Here is an 18,503-nt window from a genome sequence, read left to right as displayed (position 1 = left end):
CTTATTTTTCTTTAAATATTCATATTTAAAGTATATCGAAATATAAATCAGATGAAATTATAACTCATTTTTTTAAATATTTATATTCAACATATATCTAAATATAAATATAAATATAGATATAGGATCGTGACTATCTAAAGACACCAAAATCACATAAAAAATAAACATATTCGTAATAAACACATAGTAAAAAAGAAAAGAAAAAACTTAGATAGCCTTAACATGTCCTTCGATAAACATCACATAGGTTTTTTTTGCTGTCAGTCAACCCCACAACAGCATCAAGCCTGAAAACACGAAGGTTGTGAGGGAAGAAATGGCTTGAAGCCGGAGCCCTCCGTGGCTGTAATCCGTGTTGGTCGTGCTGGTTCCGGATGGGCCTAAGCCGGTGCCGACTCCCCCTAACACTCCTGTCGGCGTTGTTGAGCCGTATGGTGTTGTGCCTGTTTGGGTATTTGTGCCCGGATTCATGTTTGTGGGTGCGGTGGTTGATGGATTTGTCGTTGTAACCGGAGTTGTTGGTGTTGTGGAGGTGCCGGTGCTACTGATCCGATAATGAAAACGCACGAGTCCGAAAAGCAATAAATCAGATCACAAACATATAATGTAGTGCATGTGTCTAATGTCTACAAACGAGGATACTAAACATGTGTTATCCAGATCAGATTTTAATATTTATTAAATCTATACTATTTTAATATAAAATAATTTATTTTTTTAATATTCGATCTTAATTTAATGATTATCCAAATATATTCAAACACGTAAATAAAAGTTTAGCACACAAAAATTTGTAATTTCTTTTTACCATTTACCATGGTTACAATTTAGAATTTTAAAGCCTGTAAATGAAAGCACAACAGAGTAAATAGCAGAAGGGGTGCCCCCATAAACTTGGGGTAAGTCACCTATGTTGTAGGACAACATGTGCACAATTTTCAAGGCATCACAAATCTCAAAAAAAAAAAAAAAGGCTCTAATCTCAATGCAAACATTTGTCCCTTTCAAAGGGGTACTATAAATCCTAAAAAGACTGCCCCACCACAAATTAATCGGTGATGAGATTTTTTTTTTCTTTCAAAAACAAATGATTAAACTAATGTAAAACAAGATGCAATTATCAAGTATAAACGTGACATAATAGTAGGTTGTACATCTAATATAAGATTGATGTTATTAAAAATATTAATATTTTTTTAATATTTTTTATAGAATGATATTTAAAATATTATTTTTTTATCAAAAATATTAATTTCATTATCTAAAATAAATATTTTTAATATTAATATTTTCGATAAAAAAAATTAATATTTTAGATAACAATATACAAGAAATATTAAAAAAAATATTTTTAATAATATTTTTTCTTAACTTTATATTAGACTATTTTTTTTATTCATCCTCGTAATAGTATAAAAAAATGGGTATGCATTATTTGCATAAAAGGCATCATCTTAATCCCATGTCACTAAACAAGAACTCAACAAATAATATCATTATTGTTCTTTTTTTCAGATAAATTATTCAGGTGGCAAAATGCACATACCAGACTTGGTAACAGGTATGGATTTTTTTATAAATTATATTTTATGTTTATTTTATTGTGTATAGATATTATTTTTTTAAAATTAATAAATATCTTCATCTCTAAAATTCAAATCTTAGTTCTCTTTTATTTGTAAAAGATTGTTGACTTCTAGCATACTTAACATTAAATAAAAGTTGGGTTTAAAAGTGTAAAATAAAAGTTAAAAGTTAAATTGATAAAAATTATAAATTTAAAGGATTCAAAAACTTTTTCCCTCAACTAGTTGGTCCAGCTTTGATAAAAAGTTTAGAACATTAGCATGTAGACCAACAATACATAAATAAACATATCATGAGCCGTGGCACAATAATTCTTACCACAGTTAAACCAGCTAGAAATAGAATTAAACCTAACTATTTCGGGGCATTACCCTCTACCTAGAGAAGCTTATTTCTTTTCATCTCAAAACCCTAAAATAATGCATCTAATGACCTTAGTATATATGGAAAATGAGCAGTTTAAAAGAAGGGTAAAAAAAACAGAAATTTACTGCATACCTGGCACTGGCGCTGGAGGGGTAAGAACAGCCAGCAGAGCCTGTAAATCACCAAAAACCCAAAAACAAAAGGGTAAATGTGACTTTTTGTTCCCCATCGTTTTCAAAATTTTAAATTAAAAGAGTAGACATTACTAGGGTCAGTTGAAGAAACAGCAGCAGTGCCAGCAAAATCACAGGAGCCTTGAGCTTGGCCTTTTCTTTGGAAATAGCTGTTGACGGCATAACTGCAATGTGCTTTAACAGTGCTGGGGTTAAAGCAGGGTCCATTTGAATGGATCGGGTTGCAGTCCGCACCGTTTCCACAAGCATAATCCAGTGCCTTCTGCAAGTTCGCTTCACCCACACCATCTTTGCACACACACCATGTGGCACCTGCAAAAAAATAACCCAAAAAGAACACAGATTTAAGCTCTTTTCCATATCAAATATGGTCATTTCTTTAAGAGAAAATGTCAAATCTAAACTGAGTTCTCGAAAAGAAAGCAACTCGAGAGCTTACTTGAGTGGCCAGTCATGGCAAGAAAGAGCACTGAAAGCAGTAAAGCAGCAGCCATGGCTGATGGGAACAAAAAGCAGAAAATAAGCGTTGAGGTGAGAATGGCGGTGTTTGGGTCTGATAAGTTTATGTATATGAAAAAGTGTGACTGAGAGAGACAGAGAGAGGGATCAAATGCAAAGCAAATGTGGTTTGTTTGATGTTAAGACAAGAAAAAAATAAATAAAACATGTAACAGAGAGTGATGATGCAGTAGCTCTCTGGACGGTGCGATGGAGTCCTTGTTCTGTGTCGTTTTATGAACTCCTTTTTCTTTCGGTTCATTAACTTTATTTCGTACGGGTGTAACTGGGAATAGGCATGAGATCCGCACTCTATGGTTTCAATACAATCTGACTTAATTGAATTAGATTATTTTAGAAAACGTAGAATCGAGATAATTATAATAATATTTTTTTATATTATTTTTATTTTAATTAAATTTTTATTTTTATTGAATAAAAATAATAATTTTTAACAAATATATTATTTCTGTTCGGATAAGGTCGGATTCGAATTTTATTTAAAAAAATCGTGTTAGATTTAAGTTGGATGAAAGGTGTATATTCTTTAGGTTGGATGCTAGATTTATAATTTTCGGGTCGGGTCGGGTGGACCAATAATCCGACCCGTATCCCTAGGTATAGTTTAATATTTTTTATACATGAAATAATTTATTAATATTTCGAAAATACTGTATATGAAATGCAAAATTAAACTTTTAATCCCATTTTAACCTTCTTAACTTGGAGTATCTTATATTACTAGCCGTTAACTTATTATATTTTTTCACTTTGATTGTTAAATTATTTTTTATAAAATTGTTATTAATGTTATATTTTTTTCATTTTAGTTATATATATCATCAATTTTTGAAGGATAATTTTTTTGTAAAATATATAATACCTAATTATTAAATTAAAAAATATATTATTATTATTATTATATTTTAATTAAATTAGTATTTAACTTGAACTGTGATTGAAATTAAAAATTATAATAAGTATTATTCTTTTTTACAAATACATACTTTCAAAGTTATTAATTGAAGTACAAGTAAATTTTAAATGGATATACATATATTCCAAAAAGATCAATACTATATTGTGATAGGATGAATTAGATATTATTTACCAAAGATGCATATAGAATCAAATGAAATCTATTAAACTGCTTAATAATACACCTTCATTCCACCATAAGACATAGACATATATAATAATGAATTAAAAAATAGGGTAAAATACATAAATAGTCCCCTGACAATAGATTATTGCTTTATTAAGTCCCTCAACTATTAAAAGTTACAAAATGATCATCTGACTATGGAATGTTGCTTTGTTAAGTCCCTTGACTATTAAAAGTTACAAAATAGTTACCTGACTATTTATTATGTTCCAAACTAATCAATTTCTATTAAAAAATTGACGGTTGTTTAAGTTAGACGTTAACATGATGACTAGGATATGTTGGTCATTTGAGATTCTATGATTAGATTTATCATATCATAATCAACAAGTTGACGTTTAGCTCAAAAAATCATCCATTTTTAACGAAAAAAGTACAAGTTTTGACCATAATTAATAATCGAGTGACCATTTTGTTACTTTTAATAGTTGAGGAACTCAACAAAGCGATGCTCTATAGTCGGAGGATCATTTTGTAATATTTAATAGTCGATGGACTCTGAAAGCACCCTTAGCTGCTTGGAAAACTATAGAAATGAGAGTAATTCTATGTATTTTCTTATTAATTCAATAGAACATATTGCATATTTATATATATACAAATTATATCTCTAAATTAGGAAACTCTAAGTTAGGAAATATACTAATCCTAGGAGATATGATCCCTTAAAACAAGGGATTGTAAAAAAAAATATTTACAGAATCCCTTAACTGAAGGGATGGTAACAACTCATATGTTTCTATAATTCCTACACTCCCCCTCAAGCTAGAGAATATACATTTTATAATCCTAACTTGAATAGGAATTTATTGAAAACAAGCTTTGACAAAACCTTAGTAAGAATGTCTGCAATATGTCCTTCTGAAGGAATGTATGAAAGGGTGTTTTTTGTTGTTATTGAATTGATCAACAATAAAATGCCTAACAACCTCAACATGCTTTGTTCGGTCATGTTGAAGTGGGTTCTTGACAATCTGAATGTAGATTATTATCACACAAAACTTCAAAGTGATCCTTCTGGTTAGTGCCAAGTTCTTTTAATAGTTTAAGTAGTTAAATTCCTTCGCATATTCCCAATGCTAGTGCTCTAAATTCAGCTTAAGCACTACTTCTTGAAACGACATATTGTTTCTTACTTCTCCAAGTTGTAAGGTTACCCCAAGCAAAAGTGCAGTAGCCACTAGTGGATCTTCAGCCTAACTAAAGTCTGTAAAAATCTTAACAATTATGTCTTGTGTCTTTTTAAACAATAAGTCGTGTCCTTGATTTTTCTTCAAGTGCTTGAGAATTCTATTTGTTGCTATCATATGCTCTTCAGTAGGATTAGTCATGTGTTGGCTTATTACATTTACGGGAAATGTTATATTTGGACTTGTCAATGATAAGTTAATTAGTTTCCCAACTAATCTTTGAAATTTCTCTATCTACTAAGGACCCATATTCTTTGTTGAATCTCAAGTTTGCCTCCATTGGTGTATCAGTCGGCTTATAACCAAGAAAACCAGTTTCTTTGAGTAAATCAAGTACATACTTTCTTTGGTTGATCACAAGTCATTCTTTTGATCTTGTCACCTCCATTCCTAGGAAATACCTTAGCTTTCCCAAGTCATTGATTTCGAATTTCCTATTTAACAACTTCTTCAAATTTCTATTATTTTCCTCATAATCTCCAGTAAGAATTATGTCATCCACGTACACAATCAGGATAGATTTCTTATTTGTAGAAGTTACCTTAATGAAAAGAGTATGATCGGCGAGGGACTGCTTGTAGCCATTTTTAAGAATGACTTTAGTGAACCTCTCAAACCAAGCTCTGGGTAATTGTTTTAACCCGTATAGAGTCTTATTGAGCTTGCAAACCTTGTTGCTACCTTCAACAGACTTTAAGCCATGTGGCAATTTTATATAGAATTCTTCCTCTAGCTTGCCATTAAAAATGCAGTTTTTTACATCAAGTTAGTGTAATTGCCAATCGCATTTTACAGGCAAACTTAGGAGTACTCGAACAGTGTTAAGCTTTGCCAAATATGCAAAAGTTTTTTTGTGAAAGCTATATCATATGTTTGCGTAAAGCCTCTGGCCAACAGTCTAGCTTTGTATCGTTGGATATTACCATTGGAGTTTTACTTTACAAAAAAGATCGATTTACAACCAACAACCTTTTTTCCTTGAGGAAGGTCTGTAACTGTCCAAGTAGTATTTTTCTCTAGTGCACAAATTTTCTCTTCAACATTCCATCTCCATTTTCGATCCTTTAGAGCTTCAACTATGCTTGTGGGAACATGTTCTTTATCCAAGGTTGTTGTAAATGCTTGAAAAGAAGGCATCAATAAATTATAACCAACAAATTTTCCAATAGGATGTTTAGTATATTGTCTAACCCATTTTCTAGTAGCAATAAGGAAGTCATCTATAGTATGAGAAGTAGACTTACTGATTTCTTCTTTTATTTCAGCAGTTGGACCCAAATCCAATTCTCGGTAAAAATTAGATTGTAAAACAACCTTAGGGATTTTTCCTTGTGTAGACACAAAGTTGTTTGGGTGGTGTTGTTTTTGGAAGACTTTCAATGGGAGTAGGTGTATTTTCAAGAAGGGTGTTTAAAATAGGTGTGGGTGAATTAGTGATAGGTATTACATGAGAATCAATGGGAGCAATCACGGGTGACAAATCTGTAGGTAAAGGAAAAAAAGGTGGAAATTATGAAGGTTGAGAATGAAGATTAGAAGGAGATATCTGATGTGGTTGAAAATCCCTCCATGTCTCCCCCTGAATTTTAGCATGAGTGAAATAGGGATCATGCTCATAAAATGTTATATACATAGTGGTAAAAAATCGTTTAGAATGATAATGATAATATTTATAACCCTTCTTAAGTGAAGAATACCCAACCAATACACATTTTAAAGACTTAGGATCTAACTTGGACTTATTAGGAGCAATGTTTTGGATAAAAAAATATAGCCAAAGATTTTAAGTGAAAAAATGAAGGAGATTGGTTTAAAATGGGGAAAGTGTTGCAAAAATGTAGATTAAGGTGTTTGAAATTGTTAAACCTTACTAGGCATTTGGTTGATTAAATATGTGGAAGTTAATAAGGTTTCCCCCACAAATATTTGGAAACATTAAAGGTAAATAGAAGAGAAAGAGCAACTTCAATGAGGTGCCTATTTTTTCTTTCGACAATGTTGTTTTGCTGTGGGGTTCCAATACAAAAACTAAGTTGAATTATGCTCTTTTTCCTTAAAAAATGCCTAAATTCCTAGCAAAAAATTCACTGTCATTATCATATTTAAAGAGCTGGATTTTATACCCAAATTGAGTGAGAACCATGTTATAAAATTGGACAAAAACACCAATAGTTTCAGATTTATCTTTCAACAAATAAGTCCAAGTTATCTTACTGTGATCATCAATGAAATTGATAAACCACTTACAATTATCAACATTCTTCACTCGAGAAGGGCCCTAAATATCACTGTGGATCAAAGCAAAAAGGTGAGAAAACTTGTATGTAGAAAAAAATAAGATGATTTAGTATGTTTGGCAAGAGAACAAACTTTGCAAGAAAAAGAATTTGGCCTTTTATTAATGAATAGAGCAGGAAACAATTTTGTAAGGTATTGGAAACTATGATAGCCTAAAAAAAGTGCCATAACATAACAATATCAACTTTTCCTAAAGCGGTGAAAGATTTGGAGATCTTGGATTTAGGAGAGGAAAAGAGGATGTAGAGACCATTCTGCAAGCTGGCCGTACCAATCATTTTCTTTGAGATCAGTGCCTGCAAAGTACAATCAATATCATTAAAAATTACGGAGCAGAGTAAGTCTGTGGAGAGTTTACTAACAGAAACGAGATTACAAGCCATATTTGGTACAAATAGAACATTTTTTAAGTACAATTTGTTCATTGAGAACAACAGTCCTTCTATTTTGCACAAGGAACCATCAGTCGTTTTGACAGCTTTACCAAAGGTTGAGAAAAAATTACAAAACAAAACCTTGTTACCAGTCATATAATCCGTAGCACCAGAATCAATGATCCAATTAAGAGTCAATTGGGAGGAGAAAAATTTTTTAGCATAAATGTTACCTTCTGGTTTTTTTCATGACCAGATTACCCTCACAAGGCCCCTGAAACTTTCCAAACAGTTTTTGAAGTACATCAATTTGTTCCTTGGTGAAGCTAGTGACAACAACTAGGCTTGATATATCATCGCGAGAGTTCTTGGACTTCCAATGCTGAGGCTTACCCTGAAGCTTCCAGCACTTCTCCTTGGAGTGGTTGAGCTTTTTGGAATGATCATACCAAGGTATCCCTCGTTTGGAAGTGGGAGGATTGATGGTTGAGTAAAGCATATCCTTCAAGAGGGGATTATGGTTCATCAGACAACATCACACACCTTCGACTTTCTTCCTTCTTAACAATAGAGAAAGCCTCTCGAAGGGAGGGAAGAGGATAAATAGCCAGGACCCTGGTGCGAACCTCGTCTAGTTATTTGTTTAAGCCTTGGAGAAATTGAAAAAGCCTTCGCTGAGTGACAATTTGCTGGTAAATGGTAGCATCTCTTGGATCTGCCCAATCATGTTGTGTATACAAATCTAATTGCTGCCAAAGGGCGGCAAGGGTATTGTCGTAGAGAGTGACAGGAATGGTTCCCTGCTTAAGGGTGGCTGCCTGATCTTCAATATGATATAATTCGACATTGTTATCAATGCTAGAGTAGATTTCACGGACTACACTCCAGATTTCAGAGGTTGTGGTGTATAGAAGAATGTTTTTGCTTTTACTCAGGGTCATGGAATTAAGGAGCCAAGTCATAATCTTACCATTGTCACGCATCCACTTAGCAAAAACAGTGTCAGACACAACAGACTTCTTGATTTCACCAATAACGTAGCCCAGTCTTTCTCTGCCCAAGAGAAAAATCTTAACCGATTAGACCATTCAAGAATGTTGTTGTCATTCATTCATTCAATCGATAGCAGGTGATAGTCAGACCAGATGAATCTGATTGAGCATCAAAACCATAAAGATTTCCTGGATTTGAAATGATCTTCTGTGTAGGAGATGTAGGAGAAGAAGTCGCGGGCATGGTCTAGGTTGGAAGGAAACTGTAACCTAATATGATACAATGTAAAAATCAAAATAATTCTCTGTATTTTCTTATTAATTCAATAGGACATATTGCATCTTTATATATACAAATTATATCTTTAAATTAGGAAACTCTAAGTTAAAAAAGATACTAATCAAAGGAGATATGATCCCTTAAAATAAAGGATTGTAAAAAAAAATTACAGAATCCCTTAACTGAAGGATGGTAACAGCTCATCTACAAAAACAATGTGTTTTAACAGTTATTTCTTACTTGCAATTGTAATTTTGTATTTCCACTTCTCATATTACACATGTATATATTCTACTATAATGATTCCTGTGTGCTTATGCTATTTGTGTTTTTCAGTATAATTGATGGAAATAGAACAGGCAAACTTTACTCGAACTTGGCACAATCTGATTTGACTAAGAAAATCAACAACCCTAAACCTAAATGACTCGAACCTGAATAACCTAAGCTAAAACGATTCAAGTCCAAAATGAAATTGATTTTACTTCAAAACACAAGAAGCTGAACTTGAAATTACCTGAACCTGAATTACACAAATTCAAATCCGAAAAACGTGAACCTGATGGGAGCCTCTTAAGTGGAGAAAAAAACAAAATCCTGTTTCTTTTTTCTTATCTTTATAGGTGAAACAATTTACTTTTTTTTTATTTACCTTCACAAGTTCTTATGTGTAAATATGTGTCAGATGGTTAATCCTGCGTACTATGGCCTGGAGAGTGAAGAAGATGAAACATTAAGTTCTTACCTGTCCAGGTATAGCAGATCCTCCTGCACCTCTCTCTAGGGTAGATACTTGTCCTTTCTAGTGCTGTGCTGAGTAAAACTGTCTTTGACAGATTGGTGCAAAGCACTTTTGAGGATCTAGAAGATAGCGGGTGATCAAGATGACTGAAGAAAATGTAGAGCCTATGATGTTGGGCACAATAGCATCTCAGCATTACCTTAGTTACATGACTGTATCAATGTATGGGTCAAACATTGGGCCAGATACATCTCTTGAAGTAAGTGAAAAAAAAGTGAATTTTGAACATAATTTGGCATATGTTGCTCTACTCCAACCACTTTTTATTGTTGAAATATTTATACTATAGGTATTTTGCATATTTTGTCGGGTGCTTCTGAATATGATGAACTTCCTGTGCGGCATAATGAGGTAATTTAATGTCTCGTACTAATAGTTTTGTGGTTAAGCAGTCAAGACTTAAAAGCTTAGATGATGCTCAGTTGAAAACAAAATTATTTTGTGGTATTTTTGGCTTCCTAATAACATGGTTCCCATCACATTTGCTAATGACTTTTAATGAATTTTGCTTTTGCATTTCAGGAAAATTACAATGAAACGTTGTCTAAGAGAGTCCGGTATATGGTGGATCAGAATCGGCTTGATGATCACATGTCAAAGCTAACTTTCTATTTCATGTCTGAGTTATTTGTGACTGGTTTTTTGCATGATTAGAACCAGAAATTTTATTTGTTCTCCACATATAATGCATAACCTTTAGCATGCTTGGACACACATAGTAAATGCATTATATTATATATATTCACCCATCCATTACATATCTATACCCTCCTTTTATCTTTGTTTTACTCCAATGTTCTTTAATTTTCTTTAATATCATCTAATTAAGGCATATCTTTGGAGTTCAGGCACATTTTCCCAGTTAGATTTACCAATCAGCGACTATGTCACTGACTTAAAGTCAGTGTTGGACCAAAGCATACGTATTATTCAAGCCATGATAGATATATGTGCGAATAGTGGATGGCTTACAAGTTCAATTTCTTGCATGCATCTTTTGCAGATGGTCATGCAGGTATTTTCCTTTATGTTACATATCTGATTTTTTTTCTCCCATCCGATAAAGAATTTATGTTTTGTCTTTGAGTTGTGATCAACTATAGATGTTTTTATATGTTATGAATGATGTTAGTGGAACCCTATTACGAGTGTCCATATAACTTTTTCTTCTGATCTTAAAAAAACATTAGAACAGAAAATTGTTTTTCTGTCTTTGTTTTGATGTCTCCTAACATTTCAGGGTTTTTGGTTTGACCAAGATCGGCCCTTTGGATATTGCCATGTATGAATAATGAACTTGCTGGCTCATTGAGCAAGAGAGGAATTTCCACCATGCAGCAACTATTCGATATTCCTAAGGCAACGTTGCAAACTGTGATTGGAAATTTTCCTCCTTCAGGTGCGTATTCTTGAGAATATAATGCTAGAAATAGTATTTCGTGTCCTTGAGTTTCATTTTTTCGCTCGATCTCGTTATGGTGGCATTACTTCCTAGTTTCATGCATTCATTCCTCTCTTTGCCTCTAGTCTCACCGTTCTGAGGATGATATAACTTATAAACTGCGGTATCTTTAGCCCTCCAGGTTCTCTCTGGTATTCTAATAAATTTCTTCCAAGTTTTGTTCCAGGTGTCGGTAAATATATAGAAATTTGGTGCTTCTATAATTAGCCTCTTAACCACAAAAATGTTGTTGCTTGGATTTTATTCCTGATGTGTTAAGACACTGATTACCTTGCTTGGTTCTGTGTTCTATCATTTGTCAGGATCTGCAGCATTTCCCCTGTATACGAATCAAATTAAAACTACTGAAGAAGGTCACTGAGAGTGAAAGGTCTCTTCAACTGAACATTAGATTGGAGAAGACAAATTCGAGGCGGAATATATCAAGGGCATTTGCCCCTCGATCCCTAAGGTAAACTATTTCTTACATTGCTAGAAGGACAATGTTGGTTGGACCAGGAACTGAACGGCACACTATTCGACTTTCAGTCCGGTTTTTTAAACCATGGTTTTCTCTCTCTTTAGTTTCGTGTTTAGGTACACAAACTTAGTTATATGTTATGTTCAGATTAAAGATGAAGCTTGGTGGCTGATTCTCGGTAACACCTCTACTGCCGAACTATATGCTCTGAAGAGAGTTTCTTTCTCCGATCGCTTAGCTACCCACATGGAGTTACCATCAGTTGTGTCCTCGTTTCAGTTATCAAGACTCTTGAAAGCCCTCTCTTGAAAACTGAAATCGTGTGCCTTTTTTTCAGGTTAAAGTATTGCATACAAATGTAATTGTTTATACGAATTAGTTCATGACCAAACAAGCATTCCTTGTTTGATGTTTGGAGGTTGAGTTGCATATGTGCTAATTAGTAGGGATTTGGTAATATATATATATACACACAGTACTCCCACTTTTTTTTTTTATACAAGAAAAAGAGTCTCGTTAAAACCCCTTCATAATCGTCATGCTACATGAATAAACAGACATTAGAAGGAGGAAAAAGTGCAACATATTTTATTAATTACACTAAGGTTAAAACCCCAAATGAATACAACCAATACCCACAAAACTAAACTTATCCCTTAATTTAAACATACCAACTTCCCAACATACAAAAATTCAACCTAAATTACCCTATGCTAGCCTTTGCTAAACTATCAGCTTCCCAATTGAACATCTCTGGATATGCTTAATAATCACATTACGATCCAACACAATCAACAATTTCCTTAACCAGAAAACCAAAAGAAGCCGAACTCGCTCCCGGATTCTTAATCATAGTACTCCCACTCTTCATTTTTGTTGGAGTTTCCATTGGCAGTAACCAGGCATTTTCATATATCATGTCGAGATTTGACTTTCTAAGGACGTTCAACATGTATGAAAGAACTCAGGAAATTGAATACCCATGATACATGTCAATATCCTGCGCACACACAAGACCGAATAATGTGCGTGTGTGTATATATGTGTGTGAGAGAGAGAGAGCATTAGTGTTTTCTGTTGAAGTGGATGTAAACCTTTTATATGGTTTGCAAAGAAAAAAATTGATCTTTGAATAAATAAGGCCATGGAATGAATCTTTGTTAGCTGATAACTGGAGATCGTTCTTTTCCTTTTCCAGGGGTGAAAAGATTATGGATGCTATCTTGGTTTTGAGCAACAACACTCCATTGAAGATCTTACTGCACCATCTTGAGCAACCAACTCTACCAGTAGTGTTGGATCAGTCCAGGTAACCTGAGAAACTGCGCCGAGCTCTCTTTCTCGAGCCATGCTATAGAATAGAAGTCGAGTAATCCTCATTGATATATTGTGTTTTTGTCTCAAAAAGGGAACATTTTAAAATATATATTCAAGACAAACTCAAGAAGATAAGGTTTTCTCATATGATACACAAATAATGGTAATTTTGACACCCCATTGATTTAATTGTTCAGCCTTTACGTGTAATAATTGGCTTGCCTAGCATGTCATTGCATGTAAACTAGTGTTTTTTAAATGAAAATTTTAGAATTATTTTTCAGATACATAATATTTTTTAATTTTATTGTCAGTATATCAATAATAATCATAATTATTATATTTTCTATTTCCTAAATAAACATGAGAATTGCATTTATAATTTTTTTGTTAATAGGAAAAATAAATAATCATAGAAATGCATTTTTTTAAATTATGTTAATGTATTAAATAATAATATTGTAACCAATTCATGCTCTTATTTTCTAGACAAGTATAAAAAAATTGCATTTATGATTTATAGTGTTAATATAATTTTATTGTGAGTGCAAAATAATAATGAGAATTATTTTTTTCATTTTTAAAGCTTTATCTTTGTTTTATTTTAAAGGGTAAATTTCTTGAATAGTTATCAAATTATAGTTTTGCTTTATTTCGGTCATTGAATTATTATTTTTCAAATATTATGAAAATGGTTTTAAAAGGGTAAAACTAGGAAATATTAATGAAAATAAAAAATAAAGAAAAGGTATCCAATTTCATGTAATTTGAAGAAAAAAAAACTAATGTAGTCCTAGTATTATTTCTCAGTGTGACCCTCTAACTCAAAACAAATTTAATGACCCATTTACTAATATTTTTTGTTGTTTGACCGTTACGGTGACGTAACAATACACAGTGCTAACGTGATAATCTACGTTATTAACGAAGTTCGTCTGTCATGTTCACATTGAACTTAATTTTTTGAGTCGGGGCATGATAGAAAATAATACGATGACCATATTGATAATTTTAAAAGTACATGGACCTTTGATGATTTTTACCAAATTATTTAGTGAATTACGTTAATTTACACAATAGTTAACAAAATGTGTACAATTTTGGACGAAATTGGGCTCAATTTTTATTTTGGGGTGTTGTCACTATTATTGATGATTTTCAGAAGAGTTATTATACCTTTCGACTAATATAAATTAAATTACAAAGAAATGAAACGATTTAAGATCAAAATAGAATTAAAACAAACATGTAGGGATGAAAGTGAATAGAACAAAAATACAAGGGACCACATAAGAAATTATCTCTTTTATCAAAATCCTGCACACGTGTTTTATCTGTGCATTTGCTCCTAATTATTAAAATATATTCATGTATTACAATAGGCTAGCTGGGAAGAGAAAATGATAGAAGGAACAGTTGCGCCTAAGATTTTGTTTGGTTCAGATGACGGTGCGTGGGATGTCTTAGGAAAGAGCACCAACATGGGTACAGCGTTGGATGCTACAGATTCATTTGGGGAATTTCCTTGCCTGCAAGTGGTAGTTGGAGTGCTCTCATGCAGTCTGCTGTGCAGAAACAAATCTAGTAACGATATAGGGTACAGGAAGAGTGGAGTGGTTGCTGTGCAGTACTTGGGGTTCAGCAATCTGGAGTCCAGAACATTTCAGACCACCGAAGCACGTCTGTATTTAATGCTCGTGGTCAGCCTTATAATAAGGCAAATGGTTGGAACTTCATTGAGTCCGCATCACTTAGTGGTGGGGCCATATCGAAAGGTCTCATAGGGATCACAAGGGTGTCACGTTTGAAGAAAGAGGTCATGGTTCTTGTCAGAGAGTTACCTAAGTTAAGAAGATTGAGTTGGATTTGTAAATATTCTATCTAGTTAGTATTCTTAAATTTAAGGGATATTTTTTATTACTAGAAATAGTCTCTTACCTAGTTTAGAAGTTAGTATTATTAAATCTAAGAGATTTTTATATCTCAGCAGAAGTATACATTGGACTTGTTGAAGGAAACTGGAAAATTAGGAAGTAAACCAGCAGAACTCCTATAGAAATCAATCACAAGCTTAAAGACTCAAAGGAGGATGATATAACAGTTGAGAGAAGCTTTTTTTCAGAGACTGGTGGGAAAGTGTATCTATTTGTCACACACCAGGCCAGACATAGCATATGCTATTGGGGTGTGAGCCAATTCATGCACAATCCCAATGAATCACACCTAAGGTTGTAGTCAAATTTTGCAGTATTGAAGGGTACACTAGGCAAAGGAATTCTATTTAGAAGAGAGGGGAACTTAACTCTGGAAGATACACGGATGCAGATTATGCATGATCCATAATTGATAGAAGGTCAACCTCAGGCTATGCACTTCCTTTGGAGGAAACTTAGTTACTTGGAGAAGTCAAAAACATAATGTGGAGATTATTTAGAAGATTTGAAGGTAAAGTGGAATGGACTAATGAAACTCTATTGTGATAACAAGTCAACAATAACATGCTCATAATCCAGTTCAATATGACAGAACAAAACATATGAAGTGGATAGACATTTCATAAAAGAGAAACTTGACAATGGCCTAATCTATCCCTATGTGACCACTGGAGATCAAGTTGAAGGCATACAAGGGTCTACCTGGTAAGTATTTTTTGAAGTTAACATGCAAGCTGAGGATGAAAGATATCCATGCTCCTAGCTTGAGGGGGAGTTTCAGAGATTAGTACCTAAGTTAAGAAGATTGAGTTGAATTTGTAAATATTCTATTAGTTAGTATCCCTAAATCTAAGGGATTCTTTTTATTACTAAAATTAGTCTATTACCTAGTTTAGAAGTTACCTAAGATAAGACTTAGGCTTGTATATATTTATAAGTTTCCTACACGCTTAATAAGAGTGAATTACAGTAAAATCATGGTTTTTGTCAGTTCTGATTGATCGTCCGGTTCATGAACAAATATCGGACTATGGAATGTGAATACTGGCTTGGGAAGCCCAAAAGAAACATGGAAGGTTCTGATCTGGTAATGTTGCGCTTTAACAGATACGAGAATGAGAAGGGTCAAAAAGGAGAGCAAACGTCAACCTTTTGATTCATCTGGAAGTAACTGCTTGGATACAGGAATGCTTGAAGCAAATATGCAGGAGAACCCCAACGTCAAGGACACTTCAAATGACAGTTTTTGTTCTAACTTGTCTCACCATACATCCACTGGTGGCATTATAGACAATGGCTGGTTAGATGCAAATGATCCACGGGCAGTAGACCAGAAGTCATCTGTTCAAGTTAATTCCCATAATTTTCAGTATCGTCCTATTGGGATCAGGATGCCGAGGTTGAACCTTATGGAACTAAAAGTCTTTCACATATGCAGCAGTAGCTCGACATGTTTCTGAATGGAAGGTCCTGACCAACGATATTTTGCGCTGTCAAATTATACTGGTCATGCTGTTGGGGAGTCTACAGGAACTGAAAAGGTTTTTTTTTTTGTCCATATATGTGAAAAGTGTGAAATTACCAACTATTTATCTATGTTCTCTTTATCCCTGTGCAATTTACTTTAATTTTAGAATAGCAAGTCTTTGGAAGACTAAGCATTCTCTGTCTCTGTATGTTAGGGTTGTTTTCCTGGCATTCAAGTAGATGAAGCGCCTTTCAAAAGCTCAAATTCTGGTTCTGCACTGACAGATCTTTGGCAATTTTGTGCCAAATAAGACAGCTTCAATGAGGTAGTTGAATAATTGTAGTTCTCAACTTTTAGCTCGACTTGAATTCATTACTTTTCTTAATTTTAATTTTTGATAAAACTTGGCTGTAAGAAACATTCATTTCAGTTGTTAAAATGATTATGGTGAAATCTTGATCATATTGATATGTGAAATCTGATATCCTTGATCATAATGCTGACTCTTCTGCATTCCTTATAATTAGTGTTGTGCTGATTTCCTTATTTACCCTTTTTGTCTTCATATTACCTCAAAATTTGGCAGTCAGAATATGCTGGAGCTCTTCTTCGAAAGGTTGATCAACTAAGGGAACCTGGTACTGCAACTACTTAAGCTCTTCTGAAACACAATCAATCATCTGAAATGCCAGATGCAGAAACTTCTGATGGATCAGTAGGCCAATTTCAGCATAATGGGCCTTCTACTTCTCAAAGTTTTTGGTTCACAGCCAGGTCCCCCATCTCAAAGGTTTACCATTCCAGACTATTCAGTTTTATCTCAAAGTTCACCACAAGGAGTTAATTCTATAAATTCAGTTCACACCTCCTGAGGTAGGAAGGAAGGGTAATGCCTTGTTGGGTCCAACGGCTTCTGTTCAGTCCTCAACTCATGGAGCATTCCAGGGAGATATCAGGAATAATATTCCAAGTGTCTCTGGTCATTCCAACAATAAAGTCCCACAACATAATATCTCGGGCAATGTTTCTGCGTTTTACCTCTGATTATCCTTATTTAGAAAGTCATCTTCAGCTCCAACATGTTACTGATGTGGGTAATCAGATAATATCGAATAAACATGTTAATGCACATTTTAGTGGGTTGGCATCTCAGTCAAGGCGGATTGATGACTCTTTTGAGAGCCCAAATTAGTCAATTGGGAGGATATCAGCCTCGCACACCTGAAACAGTACAGATAATGACCTTGCTTCAGAGAATTCCAGGCAAAGATGTAGCAGCCAAAACCATGCAAGGGATCCAGACCTGCAGTTTCCGGTGTTGGAGGCTATGTCAGCTTCCCAAACTTCTTCTATGGCTGAATCTTCACAGCAAGGTGCTTTTACCAATATGCCTAACGCATGGACCACTGTGTCAGCTGCACATCTATTAGGAGCTCAGTCTTCTCGGCCTCACAGAATTTGTTGAAGTGCCATGAACAGTCCAATAGTAACTCGGAAACAGCTCTTCCTGGAGCAAAGAAGCTAGATGATCAAATTGCTTGGACAGGAGGGATTGGACCAACTGAATACCCTGCAGGGTCTGCTAACCACAGAACTCTGTTGGAGAGAACAACCAGCCAAGTCGGCTGTTATTGCCAGATATTGATGCCAACCAAAATCCCGCAAGTGTGCAGATGGACATTGAAACTTTTGGCCATTCTGTAAGACCAATAATATTGTACATCAGAGATATTCATTGTTGCATCAGATGCAAGCCATGAAAAATAGAGATTGATCCAAGTAATAGGAGTGCCAAAAGATTTAAAGGCCCAACTCCAGCGTCTAGTTTGGGTGCTCAACAGGTATCTCAAGGTGCAGATCAGTTGCCTTATGGATCCAATGATATGGTGAAAGATGCCTTAGTGAATTGTCCTATGGTTCCTTCTGGAGATTCTAAGATGCTAAGCTTGTCACCGAATGCTGGAGATTACCACAAGACACAGTTATCCGCTAATCATACGATGTCATTTGCTCGAAACGATACCCTGCATGTCAGCAATGCTAATAATTCAGCTGTTAGTCCTAGGGGTGAACAGTTTAAAATCAGACCCCAGATGACTCCATCATGGTTTGA

The 18,503-nt window shown here is 34.2% G+C and overlaps 2 protein-coding genes across 3 annotated transcripts; one reads left to right on the top strand and one right to left on the bottom strand.

The window, feature by feature from the left end:
* Window positions 1-203: 203 nt before the first annotated feature.
* On the bottom strand, window positions 204-2,702 carry LOC120159978 (PLASMODESMATA CALLOSE-BINDING PROTEIN 3-like). Of its 2 annotated transcripts, none has more exons than XM_039170460.1 (4): window positions 2,590-2,702; window positions 2,223-2,462; window positions 2,089-2,128; window positions 204-544 (listed from the first exon to the last, which is right to left on the bottom strand). In XM_039170460.1, exons 1-4 carry the CDS (start codon window positions 2,642-2,644, stop codon window positions 268-270), a joined length of 612 nt encoding a protein of 203 aa, XP_039026391.1. In that variant the 5' UTR covers window positions 2,645-2,702; the 3' UTR covers window positions 204-267. The 2 variants fall into 2 exon arrangements, with proteins under 2 accessions (XP_039026391.1, XP_039026386.1); XM_039170455.1 differs by having other exon boundaries at window positions 204-547; window positions 2,590-2,700.
* Window positions 2,703-17,055: 14,353 nt separating this feature from the next.
* On the top strand, window positions 17,056-18,049 carry LOC120160292. The gene is made up of 2 exons (XM_039170710.1): window positions 17,056-17,571; window positions 17,632-18,049. The coding sequence occupies exons 1-2, from the start codon at window positions 17,280-17,282 to the stop codon at window positions 17,853-17,855; spliced, it is 516 nt and encodes a 171-aa protein (XP_039026641.1). The 5' UTR covers window positions 17,056-17,279; the 3' UTR covers window positions 17,856-18,049.
* Window positions 18,050-18,503: the final 454 nt, after the last annotated feature.

Source organism: Hibiscus syriacus, unplaced genomic scaffold, assembly GCF_006381635.1.
Source record: "Hibiscus syriacus cultivar Baekdansim isolate YM2019G1 unplaced genomic scaffold, ASM638163v2 tig00002847_pilon, whole genome shotgun sequence".
NCBI lineage: Eukaryota > Viridiplantae > Streptophyta > Magnoliopsida > Malvales > Malvaceae > Hibiscus > Hibiscus syriacus.
Note: the sequence above shows the minus strand (reverse complement) of the source record. Positions and strands in the feature narration are given on the sequence as shown.

Coding starts and splice junctions, on each gene's coding strand:
- LOC120159978 (XM_039170455.1), bottom strand. CDS start 2,644: ATGGCTGCTGCTTTACTGCTTTCAGTGCTCTTTCTTGCCATGACTGGC. Junction 2,129..2,222: donor TGTTTCTTCAACTGACCCTA/GTAATGTCTACT, acceptor GGTGATTTACAG/GCTCTGCTGGCTGTTCTTAC. Junction 548..2,088: donor CCCTCCAGCGCCAGTGCCAG/GTATGCAGTAAA, acceptor TTATCGGATCAG/TAGCACCGGCACCTCCACAA.
- LOC120160292 (XM_039170710.1), top strand. CDS start 17,280: ATGCCTTGTTGGGTCCAACGGCTTCTGTTCAGTCCTCAACTCATGGAG. Junction 17,572..17,631: donor GATTGATGACTCTTTTGAGA/GCCCAAATTAGT, acceptor GTACAGATAATG/ACCTTGCTTCAGAGAATTCC.